The sequence below is a fragment of the Oncorhynchus gorbuscha genome, linkage group LG11 (assembly GCF_021184085.1).
Source record: "Oncorhynchus gorbuscha isolate QuinsamMale2020 ecotype Even-year linkage group LG11, OgorEven_v1.0, whole genome shotgun sequence".
NCBI classification, from domain to species: domain Eukaryota; kingdom Metazoa; phylum Chordata; class Actinopteri; order Salmoniformes; family Salmonidae; genus Oncorhynchus; species Oncorhynchus gorbuscha.
The window spans coordinates 86250571-86268881 of record NC_060183.1 but is presented as its reverse complement, the minus strand read 5'-3'; the positions used below and the strand labels follow the sequence as shown (position 1 = coordinate 86268881).

The window sequence follows — 18311 nt, the reverse complement described above, 5'->3', positions numbered from 1 at the left end:
ACATTGTAATAGTGAAGACATCACAACTATGAAATACAGTGCCTTGCGAAAGTATTTGGCCCCCTTGAACTTTGCGACCTTTTGCCACATTTCAGGCTTCAAACATAAAGATATAAAACTGTATTTTTTTGTGAAGAATCAACAACAAGTGGGACACAATCATGAAGTGGAACGACATTTATTGGATATTTCAAACTTTCAAATTTTTTAAACAAATCAAAAACTGAAAAATTGGCCGTGCAAAATTATTCAGCCCCTTTACTTTCAGTGCAGCAAACTCTCTCTGAGAGTATACTCTGAGTATTAAGCTAATTGTAGGGAACTGTTAGCATTTCCCGTATAAAAACATGTGAAACTTAGCTGTGATGCTTATACTAGATTACCAACGAAAACAGTTATTACTAAAACAGGAAACATATGAAAACAAGAGACATCGAGCCATCAAGCCAACACTAGCTGGGCATGAACAGTTGTATATTTTCATGACGGCTAATGCTACCAAGCTAACTCTTGGTTTCCCATTCTCTTCGCCAGGTTGCGGCGGGCATGGCATACCTATCGGAACGGAAGTTCGTCCACCGCGACCTGGCCACCCGGAACTGCCTCGTAGGTGAGGAGATGGTGGTTAAGATCGCCGACTTTGGTTTATCCAGAAACATCTACTCTGCTGACTACTACAAGGCCAATGAGAACGATGCTATCCCCATCCGCTGGATGCCCCCGGAGTCCATCTTCTACAACCGTTACACCACGGAGTCGGACGTGTGGGCCTACGGGGTCCTTCTCTGGGAGATCTTCTCCCATGGCATGCAGCCGTACTACGGCATGGCCCATGAAGAGGTCATCTACTACGTTAGAGACGGCCACATCTTGGCCTGCCCTGAGAACTGTCCTGTAGAACTGTTCAATCTGATGAGACTGTGTTGGAGTGGACACCCCACAGACAGACCCAGCTTCAGTAGTATCCATCGTATCCTGGAACGGATTCACGAGCAGACGCTGAGACCGGCCTTGCCTACGCCAGAGTTAAGGCCCACTCTATCCACCCTGCCAACCTTGCCTGCCTTGCCTAACCTATCTCCCTTTTCCCCCCACCCTGCCCTGTGCCCGGGGCCGTAGCCAATTGATTGATACGGCAGGCTGCCAGGCATTTACTCAAATGTACAGTCATTAGTGATTTTAATAGATCCTGTCCCTCCCCAGAGCAAAAATCTCTGGATCCTGTGTCGTCTCAGACTCAAATAATGTTGGTCAGGACAGGGGGCATCATTGTTCATATCCATTGTTCATATCCATGGTGAAGAAGACCAGCGATAGTAGAAATGAATGTTGTTGGTCAGGACAGGGGCAGCAGACTAATGAAATGACATGAACTCAGTATAGTGCCAAGACAACTGGATATTTAGGAGAGGCTGATATCGGAGAGGAAGTCGTGATTACGAGCTGTTAATCCTCCACTGCTTTCCCTCAAACTGACATCTGCTTCACTGGTTCACTTCTGTTTCAAACTGATTCACTGCTTCAGACGGGTTCACTTCTGTTTCAAACTGACTCACTGCTTCAAACTGGTTCACTTCTGTTTCAAACGGATTCACTGCTTCAAACGGGTTCACTTCTGTTTCAAACGGATTCACTGCTTCAAACAGGTTCACTTCTGTTTCAAACTGATTCACTGCTTCAAACTGGATCACTTCTGTTCCAAACTAATTCACTGCTTCACCTCTCCCATGCCTGGAAACAATATTTTAGAAACAATCACCCGATAAAGTCCAAGAAACAGAGCTGCTGCTGAACAGAGACCGTGTTATTAATCCACATGGAACAAGAGACAGAGCTGCAGCTGAACAGAGACCGTGTTATTAATCCACATGGAACAAGAGACAGAGCTGCAGCTGAACAGAGACCGTGTTATTAATCCACATGGAACAAGAGACAGAGCTGCAGCTGAACAGAGACCGTGTTATTAATCCACATGGAACAAGAGACAGAGCTGCAGCTGAACAGAGACCGTGTTATTAATCCACATGGAACAAGAGACAGAGCTGCAGCTGAACAGAGACCATGTTATTAATCCACATGGAACAAGAGACAGAGCTTCAGATGAACAGAGACCGTGTTAATCCACATGTAACTCATTGCCCATACTCTATATAAACGTGAATGTTTCTACTGTGAAGTAAGCCATGGGAATATGCATCCATTCAACCACATCTGTGAGCTCAAAGCTGACTAGAAGGGTATCATTAGAGGCGGATGACAGAGGTTAGAGAGCTAATGTACAGATAGTACAGTCAATTCATTCAGTACTTAACTAGTACAGTCAATTCATACAGTACTTAACTAGTACAGTCAATTCATTCAGTACATAACTAGTACAGTCAATTCATTCAGTACTTAACTAGTACAGTCAATTCATTCAGTACTTAACTAGTACAGTCAATTCATTCAGTACATAACTAGTACAGTCAATTCATTCAGTACTTAACTAGTACAGTCAATTCATTCAGTACATAACTAGTACAGTCAATTCATTCAGTACTTAACTAGTACAGTCAATTCATTCAGTACTTAACTAGTACAGTCAATTCATTCAGTACTTAACTAGTACAGTCAATTCATTCAGTACTTAACTAGTACAGTCAATTCATTCAGTACTTAACTAGTACAGTCAATTCATACAGTACTTAACTAGTACAGTCAATTCATTCAGTACTTAACTAGTACAGTCAATTCATACAGTACTTAACTAGTACAGTCAATTCATTCAGTACATAACTCGTACAGTCAATTAATTCAGTACTTAACTTGTACATCATTTAAACATACTGACAATATGCCATCAAATAGGCTCAGCATATTCCAGCAGCGATATTTATATATATATATGTACTGTAGGTTTAGCTTATTTTTAGACAAATAGCTATTCCACTTTTGGGCATTCTCATTATGTTGAACTATTGGTCCTTTTTTAATCTTGTATACTTTATCGACACATTTAGATAGAATGATTCTTATAGACTTGAGCACAGCTTTTTGTGTTGACTGGGTAGTGGTCCCTCTAGGTTAACAACGGTCAGTTTGAAATGCATTGCAACAAATGTCTTCTAATAAGCTTTTTGGAGATTTGTTGGGTGTTGTGTTGGTTGTGGTGTTGAGTTGGATATTGGTTTGTGAAGAGTGTCAATTATTATTTTAAGTTAAATTAAACGTGTGTGATCATCAGCACAACATTGATTTATATATATGATCAATTAACTAAAATGTTTTAAACCCCTTGTGACCTTTTTAAAATGTGTGGTTCGATACAGATTGTTTCAATAGAATCGTTTTTGCTCATCTCACATAAACAATGATCCATAAGCCCATGTAGTGTAGACACATCAACACTTTACTAGCAGTATAAAGGACCCTTATTTCTGAGACTGTGTGTCCCAAATGGCACGTTATTCCCTACGTAGTGCACTGGATAGGGAATGGGGTATAATTTGATTCCCTACATAGTGCACTGAATAGAGGATGAGGTGTAATTTGATTTCCTACATAGTGCACTGAATAGAGGATGAGGTGTAATTTGATTTCCTACATAGTGCACTGAATAGGGGATGAGGTGTAATTTGATTCCCTACATAGTGCACTGAATAGAGGATGAGGTGTAATTTGATTTCCTACATAGTGCACTGAATAGGGGATGAGGTGTAATTTGATTCCCTAGTAAATCATAATTGTTGTATCGGTCAACATGTATGTTACAGATCTTGTATGATAGATGGCACTGTTTCACCACAATCACCCTCAGTTCAATAAACCTTTGGTCCATAAAGAAAGTCTAGGGCACATAATTGTTCCAGCATGTGCTCTTTCTCTGAAGTGAACATAGACAACGTGGACACAATAGAACTCTTTAACAAACCGACACACAGGATTCACCACCTCCACCAGACAAACCAACATAAATGTTCCTCTAATGATTTTAACAGTTTGCAAATAAACTGGATTCAGAAAGTGAAGAAAAAGGCAACATGCTCAACCATGAGGAATCATTAACTGGAGTTTCTAGCTCTCCGTCGGTTCCCACCGCTTGTTAGCTAGCTGAACTTCCAAGTGTCTTGACTAGTTAGTGGACTAACGGTACCACTGGTGTAGTTAGCAACCTCTTGGCTAAACCTCCATCCGGTTTGTTTGGCAGTGCTGTTTCTTCAGCATGTTACCCCACCATTCAAACACCTTTTACCTTGAGTTACTTGGTTTACACACTACGTCTGCACTTGGTGTCTCATGCTACGGCTCGACTAGCTGGCTATCATCACTCAGGCTAATTATCTAGCATCCCTGTTGGCTCTACTTTAATAATACCGCCACCCTGGTAAATAAAGCTTTCTGGTTCTGCTTCCCTGGCTCCTGGGGTACACTCCATTCTGGATTTACGGCACCTCAACAAGCATCTGAGAGTCTACACGTTTCAAATGCCAAAGCATTGCATGCTGTCAGACGTTTCCCTTCAGGGGCATAGCCTACGAATATCTCACCTTACCATTCGGTCTGCCCCTTGACCCACGGACATTCACCAAGTGTGCCGAAGCCCCCCTAGCCCCCCTACAGGATAGAGGCTTAAGAGTCCTGACATACATCGATGACTGGTTGATCTGGGCATATGGGCTCAGGCAACTGAGCACACAGCCCAGCTGTTGTCGCACCTGCTTGCTCTAGGCTTCAGGATAAATTGTACCAAAGGCTTGCTCTTACCGACCCAGCAGAACATGATTAGGGGATTGTCTCTGGACTCCGTAGCCTGTCGAGCAGCCCTCACCATAGAGAGCCACGGCTTTTCGCCACTTCCTCTGTGTTTTGCCTGGAAACATCAGTCACGTACTGGATGTGTCTTCACAGGCAATCAGTGTGTTTTACAAGTGTCCCATAGTAAGATGTCGAACTGAAAGAGAACTTTGGGTTATGGTCTGTAACCCCGGTTCACTGAAGGAGTTCAGGGAGACATCCCACCAGATCTCTTGTAAGACTCATGTAAGAGGTAGTTCTTAGAATGAGGAAACCAGAGCAGTGCAGGGTGTTATATAGACAAGAGGGGTATACACCCACAAACTCTGATTGGCCTGTTAAAACATTTCCTTTCCTTGTTGATGAACTTTGAAAAAAATCTACCAGTCAAGTTTTTCCTTTTTCTTTTTACTATTTTCTACATTGTAGAATAATAGTTAAGACATCAAAACTATGAAATAACGCATATGGAATCATGTAGTAACCGAAACAAGTGTTAATCAAATTAATATATATTTTATATTCTTCAAAGTAGCCATCCTTTGCCTTGATGACAGCTTTGCACACGCTTGGCATTCTCTCAACCAGCTTCATGAGGTCATCATTTGGAATGCATTTCAATTAACAGGTGTGCCTTGTGAAAAGTTAATTTGTGGAATTGCTTTCCTTAATGCTTTTGAGACAATCAGTTGTGTTGTGACAAGGTAGGGGTGGTATACAGAAGATAGCTCTATTTGGTAAAAGACCAAGTCCATATTATGGCAAAAATAGCTCAAATAAGTAAAGAGAAACGATAGTCCATCATTACTTTAAGACATGAAGGTCAGTCAATCGGGAACATTTGAAGAACTTTGATAGTTTCTTTAAGTGCAGTCGTAAAAACCATCAAGCGCTATGATGAAACTGGCTCTCATGAGGACCGCCACAGGAAAGGAAGACCCAGAGTTCCCTGTCTCTCATGAGGACCGCCACAGGAAAGGAAGACCCAGAGTTCCCTGTCTCTCATGAGGACCGCCACAGGAAAGGAAGACCCAGAGTTCCCTGTCTCTCATGAGGACCCCCACAGGAAAGGAAGACCCAGAGTTCCCTGTCTCTCATGAGGACCGCCACAGGAAAGGAAGACCCAGAGTTACCTCTGCTGCAGAGGATAAATTCATTAGAGTTACCAGCCTCAAATTTCAGCCCAAATAAATGCTTCACAGAGTTCAAGTAACAGACACATTTCCACATCAACTGTTCAGAGGTCGAATTGCTGCAAAGAAACCACAACTTAAGGACACCAATAAGAAGAGACTTGCTTGGGCTAAGAAATGCAAGCGATGGAAATTTGTCCTTTGGTCTGAGTCCAAATTTGAGATGTATTTGTTCCAACCACAATGCTTTCGGAAAGTATTCCGATTCCTTGACTTTTCCACATTTTTTTTAAAGTTACAGACTTATTCTAAAATTGTTTTCCCCCTCATCAATCAACATATATACCCCATAATGACAAAGCAAAAAAAATGTTTTTTAAATATTTTAGCATATGTAAAAATAAAAATTAATGAAATATCACATTTACATAAATATTCAGACCCTTTACTCAGTACTTTGTTGAAGCACCTTTGGTGTCGATTACAGCCTCCAGTCTTCTTGGGTATGACGCGACAAGCTTGGCACACCTGTATTTGGAGAGTTACTCCCATTCTTCTCTTCAGATCCTGTCAAGCTCTGTCAGGTGGGATGGGGAGCGTATCTGCACAGCTATTTTCAGGTCTCTCCAGAGATGTTCGATCGGGTTCAAGTCCAGGCTCTGCCTGGGCCACTCAAGGACATTCAGAGACTTGTCCTGAAGCCACTCCTGCGTCGTCTTGGCTGTGTGCTTAGGGTTGTTGTCCCAGTCTGAAATCCTGCGTGCTCTGGAGAAGATTTCCTCAAGGATCTCTCTGTACTTTGCTCCATTCATCTTTCCCTCAATCCTGACTAGTTTCACAATCCCTGCAGCTGAAAAACACCCCCACATTATGATGCTTCCACCACCATGCTTCACTGTATTTGTATTTTGTATGTATTATGGATCCCCATTATTTCCTGCCAAAGCAGCAGTTGCTCTTCCTGGGGTACAGAAGAATTAAGTCAGTTTATACTATTTTAAAACATTACAATACATTCACATGTTTCACAAAACACTGTGTGCCCTCAGGCCTCCACTACCACATATCTACAGTACTAAATACATGTGTATGTATAGTGCGTATGTTATCGTGTGTGTGTGTGTGTGTGCCAATGTTTGTGTTGCTTCACAGTCCCTGCGGTTCTATAAGGTGTTTTTTAATCTGTTTTTTAAAATATAATTTGAATGCTTGCATGAGTTACTTGATGTGGAATAGAGTTCCATGTAGTCATGACTCTATGTAGTACTGTGTGCCTCCCATAGTCTGTTCTGGACTTGGGGACTGTGAAGAGACCTCTCGTGGAAAGTCTTGTGGGGAATATATGGGTGTCTGAGCTGTGTGCCAGTAGTATAAACAGACAGCTCTGTGCTTTCAACATGTCAATACCTCTCATAAATAAATGTAGTGATGAGGTCAATCTCTTCCACTTTCAGCCAGGAGAGATAGACATGCATATTATTAATATTAGCTCTCTGTGTACATCCAAGGGCCAGCCATTATGCCCTGTTCTGAATCAATTGCAATTTTCCTTTTTTTGTGGCACCTGACCACATGACTGAACAGTAGTCCAGGTGCAACAAAACTAGGGCCTGTAGGACGTGCCTTGTTGATAGTGTTGATAAGAAGGCAGTGCATAGCGTTATTATAGCCAGACAGACTTATCCCCATCTTAGCTACTAAGATATGATCAATATGTTTTCACCATGACAGTTTACAATCTAGGGTTACTCCAAGCAGTTTAGTCATAACAACTTGCTCAATTTCCATCTTATTTATTACAAGATTTAGTTGAGGTTTAGTGAGTGTTTTGTTCCAAATACAATGATTTCAGTTTTGGAAATATTTAGGACTAACTTATTCCTTGCCACCCGCTCTGAAACTAACTGCATTACTTTGTTGAGTGTTGCAGTCATTTTAGTCGCTGTAGTAGCTGACATGTATAGTGTTCAGTCTGCAACAAAGAATGCCACTGGCTTTACTCAAAGTCAGTAGCATGTTGTTTTTAAAAATTGAAAAAGCAAGGGACCTAGACAGCTGCTCTGGGGATTTCCTGATTCTAACTGGATTATGTTTGAGAGGTTTCTATTAACTTCTTATGGTATAGGGGACGCTTGCGTTCCACTTGGCCAAAAGCCAGGGAAAATGCAGCGCGGCAAATTCAAATAAAATGATATAAAAATCTAACTTTCATTAAATCACACATGCAAGATACTAAATTAAAGCTACACTCGTTGTGAATCCAGCCAACATGACAGATTTTAAAAAGGCTTTTTTGGCGAAAGCATAAGAAGCTATTATCTGATGGTAGCACAACAGTAAACAAAGAGAGTAGCATATTTCAACCCTGCAGGCGCTACACAAAACGCAGAAATAAAATATAAAACATGCCTTACCTTTGATGAGCTTCTTTTGTTGGCACTCCAATATGTCCCATAAACATCACAATTGGTCCATTTGTTCAATTAATTCCGTCCATATATATCCAAAATGTCAATTTATTTGATGCGTTTGATCCAGAAAAAAACAGCTTCCAAAAAACGCAACGTCACTACAAAATATTTCAAAAGTTGCCTGTAAACTTTGCCAAAATATTTCAAACTACTTTTGTAATACAACTTTAGGTATTTTTAACCGTTAATAACATTGAAGACGGGTCTATCTGTGTTTAATACAGGAAGACAACAAACCAAGCTACTTTTCAAGTCTTACGCAACTCTCAACAGTGTTATACAGTTCCTAGATGGCCTTACTTCTTCATTGCACAAAGGAATAACCTCAACCAAATTCCAAAGACTGGTGACATCCAGTGGAAGCGGTAGGAACTGAACACAAGTTCCTAAGAAATATTGTTTCCCAATGAGAACTCAGTGAACAGAGACCTCAATAAAAATAATTCTGAACGGTTAGTCCTCTGGGTTTTGCCTGCTACATAAGCTATGTTATACTCACAGACATGATTCAAACACTTTTGGAAACGTCAAAGTGTTTCCTATGCAAATCTACTAATAATATGCATATCTTATATTCTTGGCATGAGTAGCAGGAAGTTGAAATTGGGCACGCTATTTAATCAAAAGTGAAAATGCTGCCCCTTATACCTTAAGAAGTTAAAGAACACCTTCTATGTTCTGTTAGACATGTAAATCTTTATCAGCATTATAGCAGGGGGTGTAAAGCCATAACACATACGTTGTTCCAATTTGTCAATTTGTTTACTGTAACATATCATTGTATCTGGTAAACCATTATTTTTTCCAGAAGTTTACTAAGGTCTGGTAACAGGCTGATTGAGCCAGTAAAGGGGGCTTTACTATTCTTGGGTAGTGGAATGACTTTAGCTTCCCTCCAGGCCAGGCCTAACTACCCTGTTAGGGTGACTGACAACCTGATCTAGGTTGCAGGCTCTGGTTACAGTTTAAAGTTTCCTGAGAGGGCAGCTTGATGATATCCAGTCAATATTTAAATCATACAGAAAACATACTTCTCTGTTGATATCACAAACATTATCGAGCATTTCACACATATTATCCAGATACTGACTGTTAGCACTTCTATAGCAGCTTCCCACAAAAATGGGCTTTAGGTGAGGCAGATGTTTCTCATCATAGAGCTGCCTATGATGACAGCTGGTGATGTTGAATGGGCCGGTCTCTCAGGCAGCCTCACGGTCTGGTGAGGGTGGGAGCTCTGAGGATCTGAACCGAGGTAGAAGCCACCGGAGAGGGAGACAGAGCTGAGGACGAAGACACAGGTACCTCTGGATCCAATCTTGATTGGAAAGCCACCAAGGACGAAGGCATTGGAACCTCTGGATCCATGGAGGCAAAGCTGTTTCTGGTCTGTGCCAGTTCCAGGCTCAACATCTCCATGGAGACCCCATTGCCAGGGGACGCCTTCTCCGACATCCGCTGCGAGTGAAGTATCTCCATGGCTGGTCGAGATCAGCTCCGTTCTCCAGGAAAGGGGGAAGGGGAGATCCCTTCGGGGATGGAACCCTGCCGAGCACCGGCCAGTCGGCTGTGGAGAGCCAACACGGCGCTAAACTTCCTCCAGACCAGAGCAGCGTCTGGCTACTGGGGAGGAAGAAGAAGAAAAAAAGGTTGACGGGCGTCGGTTCTCCAGTAGCTTGTGAAGGTTTGCTACCTACTTGCTAAGACGAGCCACTTCACTCCTGTAGTCCTCCTCAGTTGCTACAGTGAAAATCAACGCGGTCCACATTGTCCTGGAAAAAAGCAAAGTAAACATATCTCCTGCAACGTTGGAAATGTTCAATTGCGGCCTCATTATGAGATCGCCGAGCCACCTAGACTAGCTGGTCTTTCGCGTCTCTCCCCCTATACGGAATCTGTCAGGATCCCGGGACAGATAGCAGTTCTCACAGCAGTATGACCTGGTCAAAGATCAAAACAGTTTTGAGTTTTGTCCCAATTCACCTTCATAACATAGCCAGGTGGAACCAGCCTGGTGGCTGCGTTTACCATTCTATTTCACAACACGTCATGATATCTGAACGAAAGTGAAAGCAGCGATCAGGTTGGTTCCATCATGCTAATCATAACCACCATTGAGAAGGTCATCAGCGATGTGTGTGACACCTGGCACTCTGAATGGACAGAGACCTGGCACTCTGAATGGACAGAGACCTGGCACTCTGAATGGACAGAGACCTGGCACTCTGAATGGACAGAGACCTGGCACTCTGAATGGACAGAGACCTGGCACTCTGAATGGACAGAGACCTGGCACTCTGAATGGACAGAGACCTGGCACTCTGAATGGACAGAGACCTGGCACTCTGAATGGACAGAGACCTGGCACTCTGAATGGACAGAGACCTGGCACTCTGAATGGACAGAGACCTGCCTTGTATTTTTTTATGATTCAAGTGAATGTTATTTGTCAATATGGGGAGGGAGAAACCCTGTGTATTCTGAACCAGGATCAGGTATCAGTCAATATGAGGAGCGAGAAACCCCTGTGTATTCTGAACCAGGATCAGGTATCAGTCAATATGAGGAGGGAGAAACCCCTGTGTATTCTGAACCAGGATCAGGTATCAGTCAATATGGGGAGGGAGAAACCCCTGTGTATTCTGAACCAGGATCAGGTATCAGTCAATATGGGGAGGGAGAAACCCAGTGTATTCTGAACCAGGATCAGTCAATATGGGGAGGGAGAAACCCTGTGTATTCTGGACCAGGGTCAGGTATCAGTCAATATGAGGGAGAAACCCTGTGTATTCTGAACCAGGATCAGTCAATATGGGGAGGGAGAAATCCTGTGTATTCTGAACCAGGATCAGGTATCAGTCAATATGGGAGGGAGAAACCCTGTGTATTCTGGACCAGGATCAGGTATCAGTCAATATGAGGAGGGAGAAACCCTGTGTATTCTGGACCAGGATCAGGTATCAGTCAATATGAGGAGGGAGAAACCCTGTGTATTCTGAACCAGGTTCAGTCAATATGGGGAGGGAGAAACCCTGTGTATTCTGAACCAGCATCAGTCAATATGGGGAGGGAGAAACCCTGTGTATTCTGGACCAGGGTCAGGTATCAGTCAATATGAGGGAGAAACCCTGTGTATTCTGAACCAGGATCAGTCAATATGGGGAGGGAGAAACCCTGTGTATTCTGAACCAGGATCAGGTATCAGTCAATATGGGAGGGAGAAACCCTGTGTATTCTGGACCAGGATCAGTCAATATGAGGAGGGAGAAACCCTGTGTATTCTGGACCAGGATCAGGTATCAGTCAATATGAGGAGGGAGAAACCCTGTGTATTCTGGACCAGGATCAGGTATCAGTCAATATGAGGAGGGAGAAACCCTGTGTATTCTGAACCAGGTTCAGTCAATATGGGGAGGGAGAAACCCTGTGTATTCTGAACCAGCATCAGTCAATATGGGGAGGGAGAAACCCTGTGTATTCTGGACCAGGGTCAGGTATCAGTCAATATGAGGGAGAAACCCTGTGTATTCTGAACCAGGATCAGTCAATATGGGGAGGGAGAAACCCTGTGTATTCTGAACCAGGATCAGGTATCAGTCAATATGGGAGGGAGAAACCCTGTGTATTCTGGACCAGGATCAGGTATCAGTCAATATGAGGAGGGAGAAACCCTGTGTATTCTGGACCAGGATCAGGTATCAGTCAATATGAGGAGGGAGAAACCCTGTGTATTCTGAACCAGGTTCAGTCAATATGGGGAGGGAGAAACCCTGTGTATTCTGAACCAGGATCAGTCAATATGAGGGAGAAACCCTGTGTATTCTGAACCAGGATCAGTCAATATGTGGAGGGAGAAACCCTGTGTATTCTGAACCAGGATCAGGTATCAGTCAATATGAGGAGGGAGAAACCCTGTGTATTCTGAACCAGGATCAGTCAATATGAGGAGGGAGAAACCCTGTGTATTCTGGACCAGGGTCAGGTATCAGTCAATATGAGGGAGAAACCCTGTGTATTCTGGACCAGGATCAGTCACTATGAGGAGGGAGAAACCCTGTGTATTCTGAACCAGGATCAGTCACTATGAGGAGGGAGAAACCCTGTGTATTCTGAACCAGGATCAGTCAATATGAGGAGGGAGAAACCCTGTGTATTCTGAACCAGGATCAGATGTCAGTATATGAGGAGGGAGAAAAATGTTACTATGGTAACCCCATTACCAGCAGACAGGAAGCTGCATCCGAATCGGCTGGGAATGACAATGAAAGGTGCACATTGTTATATAACCAGAACACTTCTTCTATGGTTTTATGTAAACGCTTGTTTATTCTACATGGAGCTGTTACTACAATTGAAAGTTATCAAAACACTTAGTTTAGAATATCTACATAAATTCAACAATTGCATTCTTCTCATATTACTCTGTAGACTACTGACCAAGTCAAAGCTTCCTCTGGCATCTCACCATACATCTGCCTGTAGTTATTGAACTGAATCTACAGGAGGTTTGTTGTTGTGAATGAGTGGGGAGGAAACAGCTGCAGGCAAGGTTCTGACAGATGGGTGTGTCTTGGTGGTGGCAAGGACGTCAAACCACACCCCCAAGCCAACTCACGTTTGGTTTCTGTCATGGCCGCCAGTATTTCTTCCAGCTGCTTCGTTAGTTTATTATCTAGCTGCATTGTATCCAGATCTCTCTCCAGGGCCGGTAGTAGCCTTTTGGGGGCCCCACTACCTCACTGCAAAATATTTTAGTGCCCCCCCCCCTCTCTCCCCTTGGAGAGAAAAAAAACATCTGTTTTAAAGTTTATTTCCTGCAATTCTGTGAACGGTCTTGTGCAAGTTTTACATTTCCATAATACCTGTTATGTACCTGGTGTCGGCTAGAGATGACGTGCAGGAACATGCGGGTATTTGTAGTTTTTCACGATCTCTACTTTGATGCTAATTAGTGTTTTCAAATCTGAGAGTAAATAGAGCCAAATATATTGATAAAAGTCATCTTGTCCAAGAGAGATTTTCTGGTTAATAAAATGTCACGCCAGGGTAAGCGTACATGAAACACAGACCTTATTTTAAGCTTTAACCTTATTTTAGGTGTTTCTAACAATCCCCAATGGGAAGATTGAATGGTGGAAAATAGACTGGAACCATTTCCCTGTTTCACCGCTAGGTTGTATGGGTATTATCACACCTCCAATGTGGGGCTCTATACACAGCATATACAGTTGAAGTCACAAGTTTACATACACACAGGTTTTAGTCAATAAAAATTATTTTTCAACCACTCCACAAATTCCTTCTTAACAAACTATAGTTTTGGTAAATCAGTTAGGACATCTACTTTGTGCACGACAAGTAATTTGTCCTATTGTTTTCAAACAGATTATTTCAATTATAATTCACTGTATCGCAATTCCAGTGGCTCAGAAGTTTACATACGCTAAGTTGCCTGTGCCTTTAAAACAGCTTGGAAAATTTCAGAAAATGATGTCATGGCTTTTAAAGCTTCTGATAGGCATCAGAGTGTGGAGTGTCCACCACAAAGCCCTGACCTGGAGTGTCCATCACAAAGCCCTGATCTGGAGTGTCCATCACAAAGCCCTGATCTGGAGTGTCCATCACAAAGCCCTGACCTGGAGTGTCCATCACAAAGCCCTGACCTGGAGTGGAGTGTCCATCACAAAGCCCTGATCTGGAGTGGAGTGTCCATCATAAAGCCCTGACCTGGAGTGTCCATCACAAAGCCCTGACCTGGAGTGTCCATCACAAAGCCCTGACCTGGAGTGGAGTGTCCATCACAAAGCCCTGATCTGGAGTGGAGTGTCCACCACAAAGCCCTGATCTGGAGTGTCCATCACAAAGCCCTGACCTGGAGTGTCCATCACAAAGCCCTGACCTGGAGTGTCCATCACAAAGCCCTGATCTGGAGTGGAGTGTCCATCACAAAGCCCTGACCTGGAGTGGAGTGTCCATCACAAAGCCCTGACCTGGAGTGGAGTGTCCACCACAAAGCCCTGACCTGGAGTGTCCATCACAAAGCCCTGATCTGGAGTGGAGTGTCCATCACAAAGCCCTGACCTGGAGTGGAGTGTCCACCACAAAGCCCTGATCTGGAGTGTCCATCACAAAGCCCTGACCTGGAGTGTCCACCACAAAGCCCTGACCTGGAGTGTCCATCACAAAGCCCTGATCTGGAGTGTCCATCACAAAGCCCTGATCTGGAGTGTCCATCACAAAGCCCTGACCTGGAGTGTCCATCACAAAGCCCTGACCTGGAGTGGAGTGTCCATCACAAAGCCCTGATCTGGAGTGGAGTGTCCATCATAAAGCCCTGACCTGGAGTGTCCATCACAAAGCCCTGACCTGGAGTGTCCATCACAAAGCCCTGACCTGGAGTGGAGTGTCCATCACAAAGCCCTGATCTGGAGTGGAGTGTCCACCACAAAGCCCTGATCTGGAGTGTCCATCACAAAGCCCTGACCTGGAGTGTCCATCACAAAGCCCTGACCTGGAGTGTCCATCACAAAGCCCTGATCTGGAGTGGAGTGTCCATCACAAAGCCCTGACCTGGAGTGGAGTGTCCATCACAAAGCCCTGACCTGGAGTGGAGTGTCCACCACAAAGCCCTGACCTGGAGTGTCCATCACAAAGCCCTGATCTGGAGTGGAGTGTCCATCACAAAGCCCTGACCTGGAGTGGAGTGTCCATCACAAAGCCCTGACCTGGAGTGGAGTGTCCACCACAAAGCCCTGACCTGGAGTGGTGTCCATCACAAAGCCCTGACCTGGATTGTCCATCACAAAGCCCTGACCTGGAGTGGAGTGTCCATCACAAAGCCCTGATCTGGAGTGGAGTGTCCACCACAAAGCCCTGATCTGAAGTGGAGTGTCCATCACAAAGCCCTGATCTGAAGTGGAGTGTCCACCACAAAGCCCTGATCTGGAGTGGAGTGTCCACCACAAAGCCCTGACCTGGAGTGTCCATCACAAAGCCCTGACCTGGAGTGGAGTGTCCACCACAAAGCCCTGATCTGGAGTGGAGTGTCCATCATAAAGCCCTGACCTGGAGTGTCCATCACAAAGCCCTGACCTCAATCCTATAGAACATTTGTGGGCAGAGCTGAAAGTGTACAAGCAAGGAGGCCTTGCAAACCTGACTCGGTTACACCAGCTCTGTCAGGAGGAATGGGCCAAAATCCAGCCAATTTATTGTGGGAAGCTTGTGGAAGGCTAACCAAAACATTTGACCCAAGTTAAACAATTTAAAGGCAATGCTACCAAATACTAATTGAGTGTATGTAAACTTCTGACCCACATTATCTCTACTATTATTCTGACATTTCATGTTCTTAAAATAAAGTGATTTTTACTAGGATTAAATGTCAGGAATTGTGAAAAACTAAGTTTAGATGTATTTGGCTAAGGTGTATGTAAACTTACTTTTAGTAACGTACTGAGCTGATGGAGGAATTTAGTAACGTACTGGAGGATGAAAGACGACACCTGGGCTGTTTTATGCGACAGATTTAAATGATTGACATGAAAGAGGAGAGGGACACAAATCAGATGAAGGCTGCTGGGAAAAACTTCAAAGCGAACGCCAAATAATGCAGCAGATGAGAGGCGGAAGATATTTTAGACCAGAGTCTCTCTGAACAGTTAACCCTATGATGACAACGGACAACTAGTCCCACCAATATTTAGTAAGCATAAATAACTGGTTAACATCATTGACGACAATGCATGTCAAAACTACCCAGTGGTGTAAAGTACTTAAGTTAAAATACATTAAAGTACTACTTAAGTTAAAATACATTAAAGTACTACTTAAGTCAGTTTTTTGGGTATCTGTACTTTACTATTTATATATTGGACAACTTTTATTTTTACTTCACTACATTCCTAAAGAAAAGACTTTAAAAAACAAAAACGTTTTACTCCATACATTTTCTTGAATACTTAGCAGGACAGGAACCTGGTCCATTTCGGGCACTTCTCGAGAGAACATCCCCTGGTCATCTCTACTGTCTCTGATCTGGAGGACTCACTAAACAGAGAACATCCCTGGTCATCCCCACTGCCTCTGATCTGGAGGACTCACTAAACAGAGAATATCCCTGGTCATCCCTACTGCCTCTGATCTGGAGGACTCACTAAACAGAGAACATCCCTGATCCCCACTGTCTCTGATCTGGAGGACTCACTAAACACAAATGTTTGATTTGTAAATGATGTCTGAGTGTTGGAGTGTGACACTGGCAAACTGTCAATGTAATAAAACCGTGCCATCTGGATTTCTTAATGTAAGGAATATTAAATAATTCATATGTTTGTTTTTGATACTTAAGAACATTTAAAACCAAATACTTTTGACTTTTTACTCAAGTAGTATTTTACTGGCTGACTTTTACTTGAGTTATTTTCTATTAAGATATCTTCACTTTTACGACAGTATGAAATGACTTTTTCCACCACTGAAACTAACGCTAATAGTATTTCACTAGAACGTTACTGTTCTCAGCCCAGTTACAGCATGTTGCATAACGTCATCATTCTACCAAGGTGTATCATGAGCTCTAATTCAATTACAAAATGGGAAGGTAAGTTCTAATAATGAGTTGATTCTCTTAGTTGAGCTGACACCCTGTTGTCGTGGAGAAACAGCAAAGCCTGGATCTTGAACTAGCCAATTAAACGCCCCCCAGAACCCGAGATGAAAACAGCTCATATTGATGTTTTGGCGCTGCAGGGAGAGAAAAATATTCCGCAGACTGAGATTCTGAGTTTACAAAAAAAGAGCTACTGCGAATTCAGAAACAGAAACGCCGTCAGGGAAATAAATGTGGAAAGAATACTAATCTTGTTATTTATTAAAACAATGCTTTCCCAAGCAAAGTGGAGCCCCCGCTCATGTTCTGGTGCTTCCAGTTCCCCCCTTTATGATAGAGAATAACAATGACTTAATAATACATTTTAATACAGATAGTCTTATTAAGAATTGCACATGTCAGTCAAAATATAATGTTGCTTTTTACATGTTACACTACACACACACACACGTTAGGCTGCAAAAAGGGTTCTCAATCAAGGTTCTCCTCATCCTCCTCAGGTAGGTCCTTCTCGTCCTCCTCAGGGAGGTTCTCCTCATCCTCCTCAGGGAGGTCCTCCTCATCCTCCTCAGGGAGGTTCTCCTCATCCTCCTCAGGGAGGTTCTCCTCATCCTCCTCAGGGAGGTCCTCCTCATCCTCCTCAGGGAGGTTCTCCTCATCCTCCTCAGGGAGGTCCTCCTCACCGCATTCACATCAACAGCATGTTGGACCTGGCCATCTTCATTCTCCTCGTCCTCCTCAGGGAGGTCCTCCTCATCCTCCTCAGGTAGGTCCTCCTCATCCTCCTCAGGGAGGCTCTCCTCGTCCTCCTCAGGGAGGTCCTCCTCAGGGAGGTCTCCTCATCCTCCTCAGGGAGGTTCTCCTCATCCTCCTCAGGTAGGTCCTCCTCAGGGAGGTCCTCCTCATCCTCCTCAGGTAGGTCCTCCTCATCCTCCTCAGGGAGGTCCTCCTCGTCCTCCTCAGGGAGGTCCTCCTCATCCTCCTCAGGTAGCTCATCTTCTTGTCTCTTGCTGAAGTTATACAGAACTGCCACTGCAATAGTGATTGTCAGTGTAGTGTCCATCTTCATGCAGAGCACCACCTGTAGGGGAGGGAATCTTCCATACTACAAAAACTCTCTCTATGAGATCTATGGTCAGGATATGAGAGGTGGTGTGTTCTCTATGAGATCTATGGTCAGGATATGAGAGGTGGTGTGTTCTCTATGAGATCTATGGTCAGGATATGAGAGGTGGTGTGTTCTCTATGAGATCTATGGTCAGGATATGAGAGGTGGTGTGTTCTCTATGAGATCTATGGTCAGGATATGAGAGGTGGTGTGTT

General features: G+C 43.6%; 1 protein-coding gene across 2 annotated transcripts in view; it reads left to right on the top strand.

Moving 5' to 3' along the window:
• Positions 1-5232, top strand: part of musk (muscle, skeletal, receptor tyrosine kinase) — a 63241-nt gene extending 58009 nt beyond the window's left edge. The window contains exons 18-19 of one of the 2 annotated variants that reach the window (XR_006830573.1): positions 535-3607; positions 3694-5232. Coding sequence is in view for 1 of the 2 variants with exons in the window: in XM_046290693.1 (XP_046146649.1) it covers positions 535-1119 (585 nt within the window). In the remaining variant the exon portion in view is untranslated. Of the gene's footprint in view, positions 1-534 lie in introns of both variants that reach the window. The other variant, XM_046290693.1, reaches the window with a different exon arrangement.
• The last annotated feature ends 13079 nt before the right edge of the window (positions 5233-18311 follow it).